The following is a 15447-nucleotide window of genomic DNA, read 5'->3' on the forward strand; positions in this document are numbered from 1 at the left end:
TTGTTTTGTGACATTGGTTGCAGTCCCCGCCATGTGTCAGCACTCTCCCCCTTTCCACCCTGGGTTCCCCATATTCATTTGCCCAGTTTTCCTGTCCCTTCCCGCCTTCTTGTCTTTGATCTTTGGGCAGGAGTTGCCAACTTGGTCTTGTATACTGATTGAATTAAGAAGCACGTTCCTCACGTGTGCTACTGTTTGTTTTATAGGCCTGTCTAATCTTTGGCTGAAAGGTGGACTTTGAGAGTGGCTCCGGTTCTTCGTTAGCCGGGTGTCCAGGGGCCATAGTCTCAGGGGTTCTGTACATGTAAAATTTGTTGACACGATGTATCCTTCACTGTTAATGTTTTCACAAAAAATAAAATTTAAATAAATAAAATTGTGCTCCAGCCTTTAAAAAACAAAATAACAATAAAAAAAAAAAACTTTATGGAGCATAGTTCTGTTGACATACATGGGGTTGCCATGAGTCAGAATCAACTTCACAGCAACTCATGGTGCTGGTGGATGAGCTATTGAGTAGATGCTAAAATACATTTATTAAAAATATAAACAATTAAATAGTGATGAAACAAATACATGAGGCCAGTACTTAGTTTAATGGAAATGAAACTTTAAGTCTAGTGTCCCCTTCCTGATTCCATCCTCTGCTCTAGCCTTTCATAAGCACCCACCGTCTTGAGTTTATCATTTTCAATTTTCATTATCTTGTTTTTCCTTATGGTTTTGCCCCAATTGTGTCTCTAAACACTATCTTCTTAGTTTTGCCTGTTTTATTATGAATATAAAGGAGTCACTGTACATATTCCTTTGTGACTTTCATTTAACACTTTATTTCTTAGATCAATCCATTTTGTTATACATTTTGCTGCTAGTCTCCCATTATATGGATAACACAATTCACTCATTCTTGTGATGATGGACATTTGGGTTGTTTCCAGATTTTTTTTTTCTATTACTAACAGTGCTATGAACATTTTTGTATCTGTCTTTGGTGCACAGATGTGCATTTGTGTCAGGTATGTACCTGACATTGGAGTAGCTGGCTCATACGTTACGCATGTCTAACTTTACTGTTTTCCAAAGTGACTTACCAATTTACACCCCCACAGGCAAGAAGTATTCCAATTCCTCCACATCTTTGCCCATATTTGAGTCTGTCAGACTCGTAAAATTTGCAATATAGTAAGTAAGAAATGGCATGTCACTGTAGTTTAATCTGCATTTCCCTTCATTGGTGAAGTCGATCTTTTTCTTTTTTCTTTTGAAAATCAATTGACTATAGATGTATGGGTTTATTTCTGGACTCTCAATTTTATTCCACTGATACAAATATATGTAGTACATATATAGTATATATATCTTTATACGAAGATGTATTTTTTAAAAATAATATTTTATTGTGTTTTCAGTGCAAGTTCACATAGCAAATTACATTTCCATTTAACAATTTCTATACAAATTGTTCACTGACATTGGTTACATTTTTTGCAACGTGACAACATTCTCATTTCTGTTCTGGTCCTCCCAGTAATCTATTTTCCCTGCCCCCCCCCCCCCCATAACCTTCTCATCTTTGCTTTAGAGTAAATGTTGACTGTTTGGTCTCATACAGATGATTTTTTAAAGGAGCAGTGTTCTCACGGGTGATACTGTTTTATGAGCCAATCTGTTATTTAGCTGAAAGGTGACCTCTAAGAGTAGTTTCAGTTCAAAGTTTAAAGGTTATCTCAGGGCCATAGTCTTGGGGGCTCAACCGGTCCAGTTAAGTCTGAACTTTTTAAGGCCCCAGACACTACTCCCCAAACTAGGATATAAGCTTTATGAACTCTATTATGCCAATTGACCAAGTTGTCTTGTGAGACCACGGTCTTAAGCCTTCAAATCCAGTAAACCAATCCCTTGGGGTATATGGTTATGTCTAAGTGTTCGTAACTGTGCCCCCATGTGATTTATACATATGAACATACATGCAGCACACACACACATATATATACATATGCCTATAGGTACACGCACACATGCATACACACATATACCTGCATCCGGCCAAAGTATCTGTCAACTTGTCTAGGTCATGATGCCCACTTTTGTAGGACTGTGTACCATTTTGTCGTCTGCTTTCCTATGTGTGTAAATCCCATCACTATGATGCAATGAGATGGATTAATGGCAGTTACATTGATGAGATCTACAAGACTAGACAGTGTCTTATGCCAACCTCTTTTGAGATATAAGAGAAGCCAGCAGAGAGACATGGGGACCTCATACCACCCAGAAAGCAGTGCCCAGAGCAAAGCGTGTCCTTTGGACCTGAGGTTCCCGTGCTAAGATGCTCTCAGATCTACGGAAGACTGATGACAAAGACCTTCCTCCAGAGCCAACAGACAGAAAAAACCTTCCCCTGGAGCTGACGCCCTGAATTTGGACCTGCAGTTTACTCAACTGTGAGAGAAATTCGTTAAAGCCATCCATTTGTGCTATTTCTGTTACAGCAGCACTAGATGACCGAGACACCTATCTATACACATATATGCATACATGCCTACATGTAACCATACACATACGTTGTTGTTGCAAAATTGTGTATATTATAAAAAATCCATTGCCATCAAGTTGATTCTGACTCATAGTGACCCTATAGGACAGAGCAGAACTGCCCCTAGGGTTTCTGGTGGATTCGAACGATCAATCTTTTAACTAAGCAGCCATAGCTCTTAACCACTGAGTGAAAAACATTCCTTAATCTTATGTACTTCTTAGTGACATAATTTACCTCGGTCAAGTTGTACATACTTCATCCACATTTGGTGTTACCTTGCCCATCATCACCAAAAGCAACAAACGTCTACTATCTAGAGAGTAATTTCCCCTCCCTCCCCCATCCCTGGTAACCACCAGTGAACATTTGTGTCTGTGCATATACCTATTCTTGTCTTTTTATAAAAGTGAGATCATACGGTATTTATTCTTTTGTGATTGACTTATTTCACTCAGCATCATGTCCTCCAGATTCATCCACATTATATTTTAAGAACTTATTATACTGGCTGCATAGTATTCCATTGTTATATATGTACCACATTTTGTTTACCGATTCATCCACTGATGGGCACTTAGATTCTTTCCATCTTTTTGCTATTGTGGAGGTTGACCGTTTTTATGTTTATTGACCATTAGATTCTCCTCTCCAATAACAAACTGCCCTTTCCACTCCATTAACATTTGAATCAAAGGTTCGTGATGTAACAGGAAGAGGTTAGTTAACAGGCTCCCTACGTGGCCACCTCTGGTAGGTCCAATGGATCTGCCTGCCAACCTAATTACATGAATCTTTTAGGCACCTCCATCGTGCCAGGCCTTGTGTTAGAAGCCGTGGGTCACGCAGAGGTAAAGAACCCTCATTATCCGGTGCTGGAGAAAGAAGCATAGACGTCTCCATAGAGTGATTCTAAGTCTTGCTCTAGAGAAAACGCAGAGTACCAGGGTAGTATAGGTAGAGGGAGTTCTTGCCAGAGGCAATCCAGAGCGAGTGACCTTTAAGGGAGGCTAGGAGTGGAGTGGAAACCCTGGTGGCGTAGTGGTTAAGTGCTATGGCTGCTAACCAAAGGGTCGGCAGTTTGAATCCACCAGGTGCTCCTTGGAAACTGTATGAGGCAGCTCTACTCTCTCCTATAGGGTCGATATGAGTCGGAATCGACTTGACGGCACTGGGTTTGGTTTTTTTTGGTTTAGGAGTGGAGTGGATTTGAGGACAGACAGCAGGTGTGGCCAGAAGGGACAAGTGAAAGCAGAGGTTAGTTCAGCAGGGGACTATGGGCCTTGGAAAGACCCTGAGTGTTAGGTGCAAGGCAAGTCTAAGCAACAAAGCCCTGGCTACAGTGTGGAAGTCAGCTGACAGTGGAAAGACTAGTTAAGAAAAGCATTAAGATGTCTCACACACAGTCTTTATTAACCATGCAGACAGCACTGCTCAACAGCATGTAAACAATGATGAGTCCCCAGAAGTGACTAACTCAGCATCCCTGAAACTCCCATTTGTCATAGATGAATGGGAGGCAGTTGGCAAGGCAGCTAAGTGGCTGGGCCTCTGAAGTCACAGACCTCGCTCTGGGTTTCAGAAACTTGCTGCATCACCAACTAGTTGTGTAACCCTGAGCAAGTGACTCACACCTGAGTCTGTTTCTCTATAAACAGGTAGGAGCGCCTTACTTACAGGGCTGTCCTAAGAATTAAGTCAGCCAAGTGTTGAGCACGGTGCCTGCCCGCACATGACCTAGTAAACACTCAGATGGTAGCTGTTACTGTCTGCAGTTATACTAAGGGCCAAAGATCTTCGGTAAGGATGAACACAGAGCTTCTGCTTCAAAACCGGTGCATAAGAAAATTAAGCGCACATGAGTGAATAATCCGAACATGACAATCAACATTTTTGTGAACATTTCTTCAACATCTACTATGTGCCTGGTACTGCCAGGAACTGGGGAACTGGGAATGGCTATGAACCCGTTTATACCCTAAGGCACTCAGTCCAAAGAGGATGGAAGGCTTAAAAGACCCCCACGGTCCTGCACGGGGCAAGTGCAGAGGGAAGCAGTGACGCAACAACAAAGTGCTGGGACTCCCAGAGTGGAGTTTAGTGGAGTGGGTTGGTACTGCCTCCCTAAAGACCAAGGCTGATGGGTCAAATTAGGACAAGCTAAAAGGCAGAATCTGAAGAGCCAATGTCTCTAACACATAAACCTCAGCAGATACTGACCAGGCCTAACAGCATCACTGAAGCTTCCTCAGCAGCTGGTTCTTATTATCTTCCATACAAAACCTTCCCTGGGATCTATTCAAAACTCATGCAAAGGCTCCCAAGACATCATTCAATAAGAAGGAACACAGGATGGATATTAACATCTTTTAATGTTTCACATTGTTTTGTTTTGTTCTCAGAAGATTTAGTATGGGTTTCAGTACACTGGGAAGTTACAAACCTAAACAGGAGAAGTCTATGAAGTATAATTCTTGTGGGGGCAGAACATTCCATTTACTAAGAAGACAGAATCATAACATGATTAGGCACGGTCATCTCATACTGCCTGTTGTTTTAATTTCAGAGACTGGCAGACTGGGGGAAAACAATTAATAATAATAAAACTTATCACAGTCAACTGCCTCAAACCCCCTCTTGTTGATTCCTTTCCCGTTTTCTCCACGTAACCACATGGGATGAGAGGCGAGGCAGTGCCCTGTGGGAAAGGGCAGGTGCTCGCTGACCAAATGGCAGGCAGATGCAGGCGCTCCCTGAGGTGGCCCAGAAATGTCCTGTGAAATGACCACTCAGTGCCTCAGCGAGAGCTGCAAGTTGTGGGAGGGAGTGAACAAGATGCTACAAGCAGTGCTGGTGGGAGGCCTGATGTCCACAGCACTGCCAAAACTCAACTTACACAGTGAGCAAAGACGGCCTACAAATAATCCTTAGTCAGCACACTTACATAGAGAGAACTAACCAAGGACTTAATACCGTTTTGCAATAATACAAGTTGGAATGCTAACAAAGCATAAACATTCCTACAAAAATTCCACCAGGTACAGGTGTTCTTTCAACAGAGAAAGTCAAAACCATTTGGTTTTTAAATGAAAATCCTTCACACATCCACCTGTGTTCAAAAATAATAATAATAAGTTATGCTATTAACAGCTTCCTTTAAAAAGCAATTACCACAAAAGATTAAATCATAAATGTGGGAAGACCTAGTTTCCTAGGAATGTAGTTCTCAGGAAGGGGCAGATACTTAACACACAAGAAAAACAAAGACGTGATATTGTGTACTTCTAGCTTAAAGTTAAAGCTAGTAAACAAAGAGGTTGAAACAAGTCAAGTGTCTTCCATTGCAAAAGACCTCAGTTCACTCAGACTAACACACGATGGACTAAAGAAAATACATTTACTGTTTTTCCCCTTGCATCTGCCTCCATGACAAATAATGGTGGAAATCATACTGTATGACCCAGTTACGTGTTCTGTGCCACTTGACCTGTGCAATGAGTGTTACTTCAAACAGGCTGGCCAAGTGGTCATTTCGCTTCCTAAACAGAACTTAAAAGGATAACAACCAGTGATGTAGTACATGCAGGCAGGTTTGGCCAGGGTCGTTCACAGATTTGCCTGTTTTGGATATACGACTTATAATTTATTGAACAGACACTGCTAAGCAGTTCTATCAAGTGGAACAGTACATTCTAATCCTCTGAAGCACATGGAGGAGAGCGCTCTTTCATGGGATGAGCCCAGACAGCCCCCAAGGGGGCCAAGGCAACAGGACACCTTATTAGGGTGTTCTAGCCTTGACTCGCTTTTGGACAAAAATCAGCTGCTAACATTCTTCACCTCTAGTGTCATTAACACTATGGAGGAAAATACAATCAACATGTGGCACTGGGTTTTTTTGAGAAAGCTTGACATTGAGACTAGTGGAAACTCACAAAGGAAAGGTCATGCCAAAGCTGATTCGACAGCTGTTCCATCACCGCCCCCCACATGGGCTTGAGGCCAGTGACTTCATGGATGCATCCCTCGATGCGCTGCCAATATCAGCTCTGAGTCCATCACGGTGACCCCAGTGTGATGCTGACTGCCTGCTATTTACCACCTCCTTACCCAAGAGAGATCCAAGAGGGCCTCGGGTGGTAAGCACAGGGCATGCGGTGCCAAGACCCCAAGGGCCTTCCTAAAAACTCTGCCTTGGATCTGGGCGAGGAAACAAATCAGTGGTATAGAGTCTGGGCAGCAGCATTCACACTGGGGCTTAACCTCAGCAGCCGGCCTGGAGGATGCTTCCCCCAGAGCGCTTGGTCACCGAAAGCGTTGTAAACACCTGCAAGGGAGGAGAGAGGATAATTTCAGAAACCCAAGGAAATGAGTAAACAGGGAGTAGTTCAGAAAACGTGTCAGGAATGACTTAGGTGACCACTTAAATGATCAAAACAGAGAAGTAATATGACCCAAAATAATCTATCTCCAGAGGATAAAAAGGGAATACATTTTGAAACCAAGGAGAAAGAGGAAAAAAAAAAAAAATTAGATTATAGCTAATGGAGAGTTCTGTTAGCATAAGAACAATGAAAACAAATCAGTTATCTTATTAGCTTGTCAATTTTCTAAAAGAAATTCACCATGAAATAGTTTGGACATATAAAAAGGCGATATAAAGGACACCATTACAAATACCCTAATGCCCACCCAGCTCAAGAAGCATTACGAATACAGTTAGAGCCCCATGTGTGCCCCTTCCTTGATCGTCTTCGCGCCTCCTAATTGGGGCTTATTGTTCCTATGCATTTCTTCATGCGTTTATTTTGTATGTTTTCGAAAACTTTACAAGTAAATGGCAAGACAGTGTATGTACTCTCTGCCACCTGCTTCTTCGGCTCAATACTGCATTTCTGTTCACCCACGTGGCTACACATACCTGCAATCCTTTCATTTTTCACCAAATAGTATTCGATTACTATATATTACAGAATACATATATACTAAACTCTGGTGGCACAGTGATTAAGAGCTACGGCTGGTATCCTAGACATCGGCAGTTCGAATCCACCAGCTGCTCCTTGGAAACACTATGGGGCAGTTCTACTCTGTCCTATAAGGTCGCTATGAGTCGGAATCAACTTGATGGCAACGGGTTTGGGTTTTTTTTTAAACTTAGTATAGCACATACCTACATGGTATAGTATATTAGGGGTCCCTGGGTGGCACAAACAGACACTTGGCTGCTAACCAAAAGGCTGGCGCTTCAAGCCTACCCAGAAGCATCACAAAGAATGGCCTGGTGGTCTACTTCCTGAAAGTCAGCTATTGAAAACCCTATGAAGCGCGGTTCTACTCTGACACACATGAGGTCGCCATGAGTCAGAATCAGCAACTGGTTTATAGTACATATACTAATACAATAATATTCAATTATTCAAATAGTGAGTATATTATGAATTACACATCCAGACTTTTGCTGCCCATCCAGATGTTATCGACAATTTAAAATAGGCTACTACTTTAAAAAGCAGATGTCGCTTTGGTGACTAAGGTGTGCCTTACCCAAGCCATGGTGTTTCCAATCGCCTCATATCCATGTGAAAACTGTTGCTGTTGTTAGATTCCGACTCATAGCAACCCTATAGGACAGAGTAGAACTGCCCCATAGGGTTTTCCAAGGAGCGGTAGATTCAACTGCCAACCTTTGGTTAGAAGCCAACTCTTATCCAAGATGCCACTAGGGCTGCATGTGATAGCTGGACAGTGAAAAAGGAAGACCTTTGAATTATGGTGTGGACGAAGAATACTGAATATACCATGGACTGCCAAAAGAACGAACAAATCTGTCTTGAAGGAAGTGCAACCAGAATGCTCCTGAGAAGTGAGGATGGCAAGATTTCATCTTGCTTACTACTTTGGACGTGTCATTAGGAGGACCAGCCTCTGGAGAAGAATATCATGCTTGGTAAAGTACAGGGGCAGCGAAAAAGAGGAAGACTTTCAACAAGATGGACTGACATAGTAGCACCAACAATGGGCCCAAACACGCCTACTGTTGTGAGGATGGTGCAGGACTGAGCAGCATTTAGTTCTGTTATTCGTAGGGTTGCTATGAGTCGGAACTGGCACCTAATGGAACTGGCACCTAACAACAACTATGGCATTGAGGTATGCTTCCCTGCGCACACAGAGCTGGAAGCACAACTACTGGGCTGAAGGGTGGCTGTGGACCTGTACTAGAGCCTTAACAGCTTTACAGAGCTTCTCCTTGCTACTGTTCCAGGCTGCCTATACATAAATCAATGGTTCCAGACTGCCTACACATAAATCAATGGTTCCAGACTGCCTACACATAAATCAATGGTTCCAGACTGCCTACACATAAATCAATGGTTCCAGACTTTAGTGAATGAACACCTGCTCACATTGATTAAATGTGTAGAAATCATACTGAACTTAATTTGGCAGATCCAGGGTAGGACCCAGGTGATTCTAAGACAGGCTGTCTACATACCACATACTGGAACTCCTTGATGAAACACCAGTGTAGGTAATACACTGTGGATTCCTGCATGGTCAACTAAATATCAATTGCTTATCTTTGTAGTTTTATCAAATAGGAAACCTTTGGTATTTTTCAAAATACTCCTACATTAAAAAATAGATTTTCATTCCTGGGCATGATAGAGTAATTAGTACCAAACCCGCTCACTCTTCCCTCTTAAACAATCAGAAAACTAGACAAAATATATGAAACAACTATATTAAACACTGGGCAACTGGCAGCAAACTGTGATCCCCCAAAGAAGGGAAACAAACAAGGTGAGCCTTTAACAGGTTTGGCTTTCTACCTGGAGGCATTCACCAGACCCTTGGTAAAGGGAGAGGGACCCCAGGGACAGCACAGATATATCACTGAACTAGAAGAGACAGGCTGGAGATTGGTGAGGCTGAGGGGGCTAGAATTTGTGGGGCAGAGCACCTGAGAGGAGTGAGGTATCCAGAGAAAGGGCTCCAGATATCTGCATACAGGCCCCTGGAGTCTTTGACTGAATCCTAAGCTACATATGCCCAGGAGGCAGGACCCAGTGAGGCCTGGCACAGGACAACTCAGGGCCTGTGCACTGAACAACCACCAGAGCTCCTAAAGGGTTGAGAGATCTTCCAGGTCTGAACAGCTTGAGTTGAGAAGCCTCACTGAGCACCTGAGGCATTCAGTAGAGGCCCCAGAAAGCCACATCTTAATGGCAGGACTAGCAGTACTAGCCCTAGAGCCAGAACACTAGCCCACCCTAACAAAACTGAAAAACAAGCCTCAAAAGGATAAAACCAAGCCACAAGTAAATCAACTGCCTGCCACAAGAAAACACAGCGTTCTTTAAAGGAAGACAACAAAACCCAGGTTGAAAGAAAAAAACAAAACCCTGTGAAACCTACAATTCCACAGCCAACAAAAATATCCTTCAGCGAAGAAGGTAAAACAAAGCATTTTCAGACAAACAAAAGCTAACAAAATTTGTCACTAGCAGATCTACACTACAGAAGAATGCTGAATTATCTTTTAACAATTAAAACATGAACCCTAAAGAAAGCACGGATAATTCACATCCCAAAAAATAATTATCAGAGGTTCGTTCTTGTTAGCAAAGACATGTAAAATTCTTGAAGTAGTTATCACTTTTATATGTATTATAGAAAAAAATATATTACACTGAATTTTGAAACGTTATAAAATCAACGCTGATGATATTGTAAACCAGTCCAAGTCTTTTGAAAAGAAATAAAATTCCTTTGTTTAAAAAAATGTGTGACTGTGGATGTGAACAGGAAGACAATATGTAATAATGAAAATGACTGTGTTAGGACGATGATATTATAGGCAATTTAAAACATCATCAAACATGCTTTCATTTCAATTTTTAAAAAGGAAGAAAAGAATGAGCTAGGGGATATACTGAAACAAATTTCAGGTTTGTGAATATGCAAGCTTACTTCCTATTTCTCAGGAATTAATTTAGAAATCAAACTTATATAAGATTTCCATTAAAAAAAAAAACTAAATCCATCAAAAAGGAAAGCAGACAAAAGTTATTACCTATTTTTCTTATACTGATGACATGCTTACATTCAAAGATGAAGGAAGACTATTAGTCAATCTAAACAAAAACACTGATGGGGTCCATGTTTACAAAGGTTTCATTTGCACACAGCTGCTTTAGAATTTTCATAAAGTCATGCCTTTTTAAAAAAGAACATGGAGGCTGCACCTTTATACTCTCTATCCCAATACACAGAACACCTACAAAAGGTCAAGTGCTCCTGTGTGCGTTCACCTGGGGCATTCATACCTGGTTCAACACCGCCCAGCCTCGGAAGACTTCCTTCTCTGTGTTATGTTGACTACTGAAACCAACCAAAAAATAATTTGATGTCTAGCACTAACATTTCAAAGCTGTCTTTTTAAATTCTCTTTGCTCTTGAGCTATTATTTTTCCCCTACAAATAACCCTGATTAGTTGAAATTGCTGCTCAAAATTATGTGTAATCAGTTTCCTATTCAGTTATTGCTTGCTGCTCAGATGTCCAGAATAAATTATCACTATACTATCTTCGGAAACCCTGGTGGCATAGTGGTTAAGTGCTACGGCTGCTAACCAAGAGGTCGGCAGTTAGAATCCACCAGATGCTCCTTGGAAACTCTATGGTGCCGTTCTTCTGTCCTATAGGATTGCTATGAGTCGTAATTGACTGGATGGCAGTAGGTATACTATCTCCACACTGAATAATACTAATGTATTACTGGTGTTCCAGGTGTTAAGTCTCCTTTTTCTATCTACACCAAAGGGAGCTTCAGTCAAAACAAGAGCAATTTCAGAAGGAAACCCTTTGGAAATTATTTTGCTCCAAAGAACCAACTCAGGAATTTATCAACTTTTGTGAGCAATTACTCCTCAGAGTCACAGGTTGCTCTCAACTGCCCAGGTTATTTATCAAAACGGTACAAAAGTGTTCATTCAACGATTCATTCCACAAACCAACCATAGCTGGCCCAGGAGCGACAGCTATTTCTGAACACTTTAAAGCAAGTGCTCAGGACCAGTTTTTATATTATTATTTCTAATTCAACCAGTGGGCTGATATTTGTAAAATTCAATAAACATTTAATAAAATCTCAAAGGGCATACAAAATGCAATCCTAACTTTTTATTACTGGATCGGGTATTGTCGATTTGCTCTTAAAGTGTCTAAATCTTTCCTCTTCTCTACTATCCTTATCATGGAACACTAACCAACTGTCTGTGGTCTATACTCCGAGCAGCTCCCTTTTATAGTACATGGCCAGACAGCAAATACAGTAGGCTCAGCAGCAAATCCAATTACCATCCAAGTCAGAATCCAGCATTTAGCACAGAGAAAAGTCCTTAAAAAATCCTCTAACTGAAATGCAAATCGAAACCACAATGAGATCTCACTTCATCTCCACTAAGATGCCTGTGATTAAAAGAGAAAAAAACCCAGAGAAAAACAGGCGTTGGCAAAGGTGTGGAGAAATGGGAACCCTCATTCACCACTGGTAGGACTGTAAAATGTACAGCCTCTTGGCAGTTTAGTGGGTCCTCAGAAAGTTAAACATAGAATTACTTTATGATCCAGCAACTGCACTCCTAGGTGTATACTCAAGAGAAGTGAAGGCAGGAACACAGATAGGTACACATACACCAGCACTCATGGCAGCACTAGTCACAATAGCCAAAAAGGTGGAAGTAGCCTAAGTGTTCATCAACAGATGAATGAATACAAAAAATGTGGTATATACATGCAATGCACTGCTATTCAGCCATGAAGAGAAACTAAGTTCTGATACATGCTACAGTATGGATGAACCTTGGAAACATTATGCTGAGTGAAATAAGCTAGTCACAAAAAAGAGGTATTACACGATCCCACTTACATGAAGATACCTAGAATAGGCAAATGTGTAGAGACCAAAGTTTGTGAGTGATTACCAGGGGCACAAGGGAGGGGAAAAGAGGGAGTCACTGCTTAGGGGGCTCTGGGCTTCTGTTAAGGGTGGCAGAAAAGATTTCCATAATTAAGCATCAGGCGGCCTCTGACTTGCCAAAAACTTTTCTAGTTTCTAAGCAAGTAGTTTATAACCAGGAGCTTTTCCAAAGTATACATCTCTCCCCATCTCCCATTAAAAATACTGAATGATGACCTTTTAGTCAAGTCACACCTTCTATAATGAAATACTCTGAAAAAAAAGAGCTAATAGATGTGGTTACCAAGTATCTTCCAAATGCCAGAAACTCGAGACACTTAACACATGGCATTTCTAATTAGGCCTGAGGAGTTAGATATTATCCCGATTTTATGTAATGTGGAAACTAAGCTTCTAAAAAGTTGGGTGACATGGCCAGGTCTGTGTCTCTACTACACTCACGCTGTCACCAAGAAACCATTTCCAATTTTTCAATTCTATGCCAAAGTGTGTAAGAAGGTCTGTGGGAGCAGACCATCATCTGTACAGTGTGGTGTCTCTGGAGCCAGACTGCCTGGGTTTGAATCTCAGTTCTGCCATTTCCAAGCTGGGGAACTGTGGGCAAGTTACTCAGCTTCTCTGTCCTCAATTTCCTTACCTGTCATACAGAGATCCTACTACCACCTACTTCACAGAGTTCCTGTAAGAACCACCCGGCACACACAGTAAGCCTCATACACATCATCACTGTTGTCATCCTTATTCCTCTCATGCTCCTCTTTCTACCTCCTACTCCAGGTCACAAATAGGAATCACTCTCAGTTCTTCCTTCTTCTCATTTCCAATCAGTTGGCAAGTATCAACTCCATCTCCTAATTCTCTCTCAAATACATCGATTTTTTTTCCAATTTTCACTGCCACTACTCTAGTACAGTCTCCCACCATCGTCTCCTCTCTTGTCTATTGTGACAGCCACATAAGTGGACCTGCCTCTAGACTTGTCTCCTCCAGTCCATTTTCTACACTGTAGCCAGTTATTTCTCAGAGCAATGTATCTGATCATACTATTCCCCTGCTATAAACCTTTCAGGTGAATCCCACTGCCTCAAGGACAGTCCCATGACCTTTCCAACTACTTCTCCAGCATGGTCTTTTTGCCTCTCTAAAACTCTCTTGGGTTATGGTGTTGGCAAAGAATATTGCATATACCATGTACTGCCAGAAGAACAAACATTTATCTTAGGGAAGTACAGCCAGAATGCTCCTCAGAAACAAGGATGACGAGACTTCATCTCACATACTCTGGATATGTTATTAGGAAGGACCAGTCTCTGGAGTAGGATGCCATACTTGGTAAAGCAGAGGGTCAGCAAAAAGGAGGAAGACCCTCAGCAAGATAGGCTGACATGGTGGCTACAACAATGGGCTTGAACAAAGCAATGATTGCCAGGGTGGCATAGGACCACACAGTGTTTCGTTCTGTTGTACACAAGGTTGTTATGAGTTGGAACCGACTCAATGGCACCTAACAGCAAACTCTTTAAGCTACAGCATTATTGAGAGTCTTCTAGTTCCCTGAACGAGCCATGCTGCCTCTGGAATCACCCTGCCCCAATATCTCTTCCCCGTAGACTGTGGAGGTGTCACCCTGAAACTAGAACTCATCACACTGAATTGCAGTTGTTACTTCACTTGTTGGCCTCCTCTGCTCTGGAGCTCATATTAAATCACTGCTGTAACCCAGTGCCCGGCACAGTGCTGTGCACACAGCTGGGCAAAAAACATGTTAATGGAGTGAGATATCACCCTTTTTCTTAAATCTCATTAAACAGCCACGAGATTGGAGGGGGAAAAGGCCATTATCAAAGCACTGGAACATTTAGCTTCTGAGCTTCAAAGCTGGAAGAGGCCTAACAGATGCAGCAGCACAGTGGCAAATCCTTAAAAGGGTCCCAAATGCACCACGTGGACCAAGAGAACAGGCCTCTGCTGACTTCCCTGCAGGCAGAAGCTTCAGAAGTACATTGTGTACTGCCTCTTGGCCACACCTTTCTGCCTCGTTGGTAGTCACCCTGCCAGATGCCACCGTGCCCACCACTGCTGGGCAGCAACACAACTTCCAACACCAGGGGGCTGAAGTCAAAAAACGGGGCAGTTTTTTTTTTAACCAGTCCACTGAAAGCTGAATTCACACAATAAACTAGACACTCTTATATATTCAAGCTGGGAAATTACTTTTCGCTCATTCATATCAGTGATGACGGCTGCAGCTTATAAGCACCTTGGACTGGCATCTAAATTTTTAAATGTACTCACCAAAAGTGTTTTTGAAAAAAATGAAGTCAACTGACTCCTTCTCTAGGCAGGTAGTCTTAGTCATTACACTGAATAAAAGACATATCACACAGTCTTTACAGGCTGTAATCTAAACTCTTTTCAATTTTCCCATTTTATTTTTGAAGCTTAGTTTTATTTCATTCACAAAAACAGCATTTATGAATGATGCCCCAATCTCTAAATGTGTTAACACCTTATGCTTCTAAGGTGCTTATTCATATAGAGAAAGAGAGCATTCTTAGTCAGAAAAGGCAGAACAAAAGGAAGCAAAAACACTTTTTCTAGTCTCAAAGCTGACATTTCATAGACTCAGCAAAGAGCCAGCTGTGCAAGGGCAACCAGGAGCAGAGATTAACCAGTTAACAAGCTGCTCAGTGAGGTCTGGCATGAATGTGCACACAGGTACATGTATGTATGTATGTGTTTGCAAGCACAAAGCACAGCCCTGTAAACCGCTGAGTATGGTGACCAGATAACATCTGGATGTTTAACTCCTTTTAAGCTGGTACAATGCAAGGTACCTCCTCCCGACCTTCACCAAATTCTCCAGTGTAGCCGCTTTTTTGTTTCTCACCCCTATGTGGTATCATGATAGTCAACTCTTGGA

The 15447-nt window shown here is 41.9% G+C and overlaps 1 protein-coding gene across 2 annotated transcripts in view; it reads right to left on the reverse strand.

Moving 5' to 3' along the window:
- Positions 1-4889: 4889 nt before the first annotated feature.
- Positions 4890-15447, reverse strand: part of TXNRD1 (thioredoxin reductase 1) — a 66689-nt gene continuing 56131 nt past the window's right edge. For both annotated transcript variants that reach the window (XM_010599843.3, XM_010599835.3), the window contains one exon: positions 4890-6863. In XM_010599843.3, coding sequence (XP_010598145.1) covers positions 6801-6863 — 63 coding nt within the window. In that variant the 3' untranslated portion in view covers positions 4890-6800. The remainder of the gene's footprint in view (positions 6864-15447) is intronic.

Source organism: Loxodonta africana, chromosome 4, assembly GCF_030014295.1.
Source record: "Loxodonta africana isolate mLoxAfr1 chromosome 4, mLoxAfr1.hap2, whole genome shotgun sequence".
NCBI classification, from domain to species: Eukaryota; Metazoa; Chordata; class Mammalia; order Proboscidea; family Elephantidae; genus Loxodonta; species Loxodonta africana.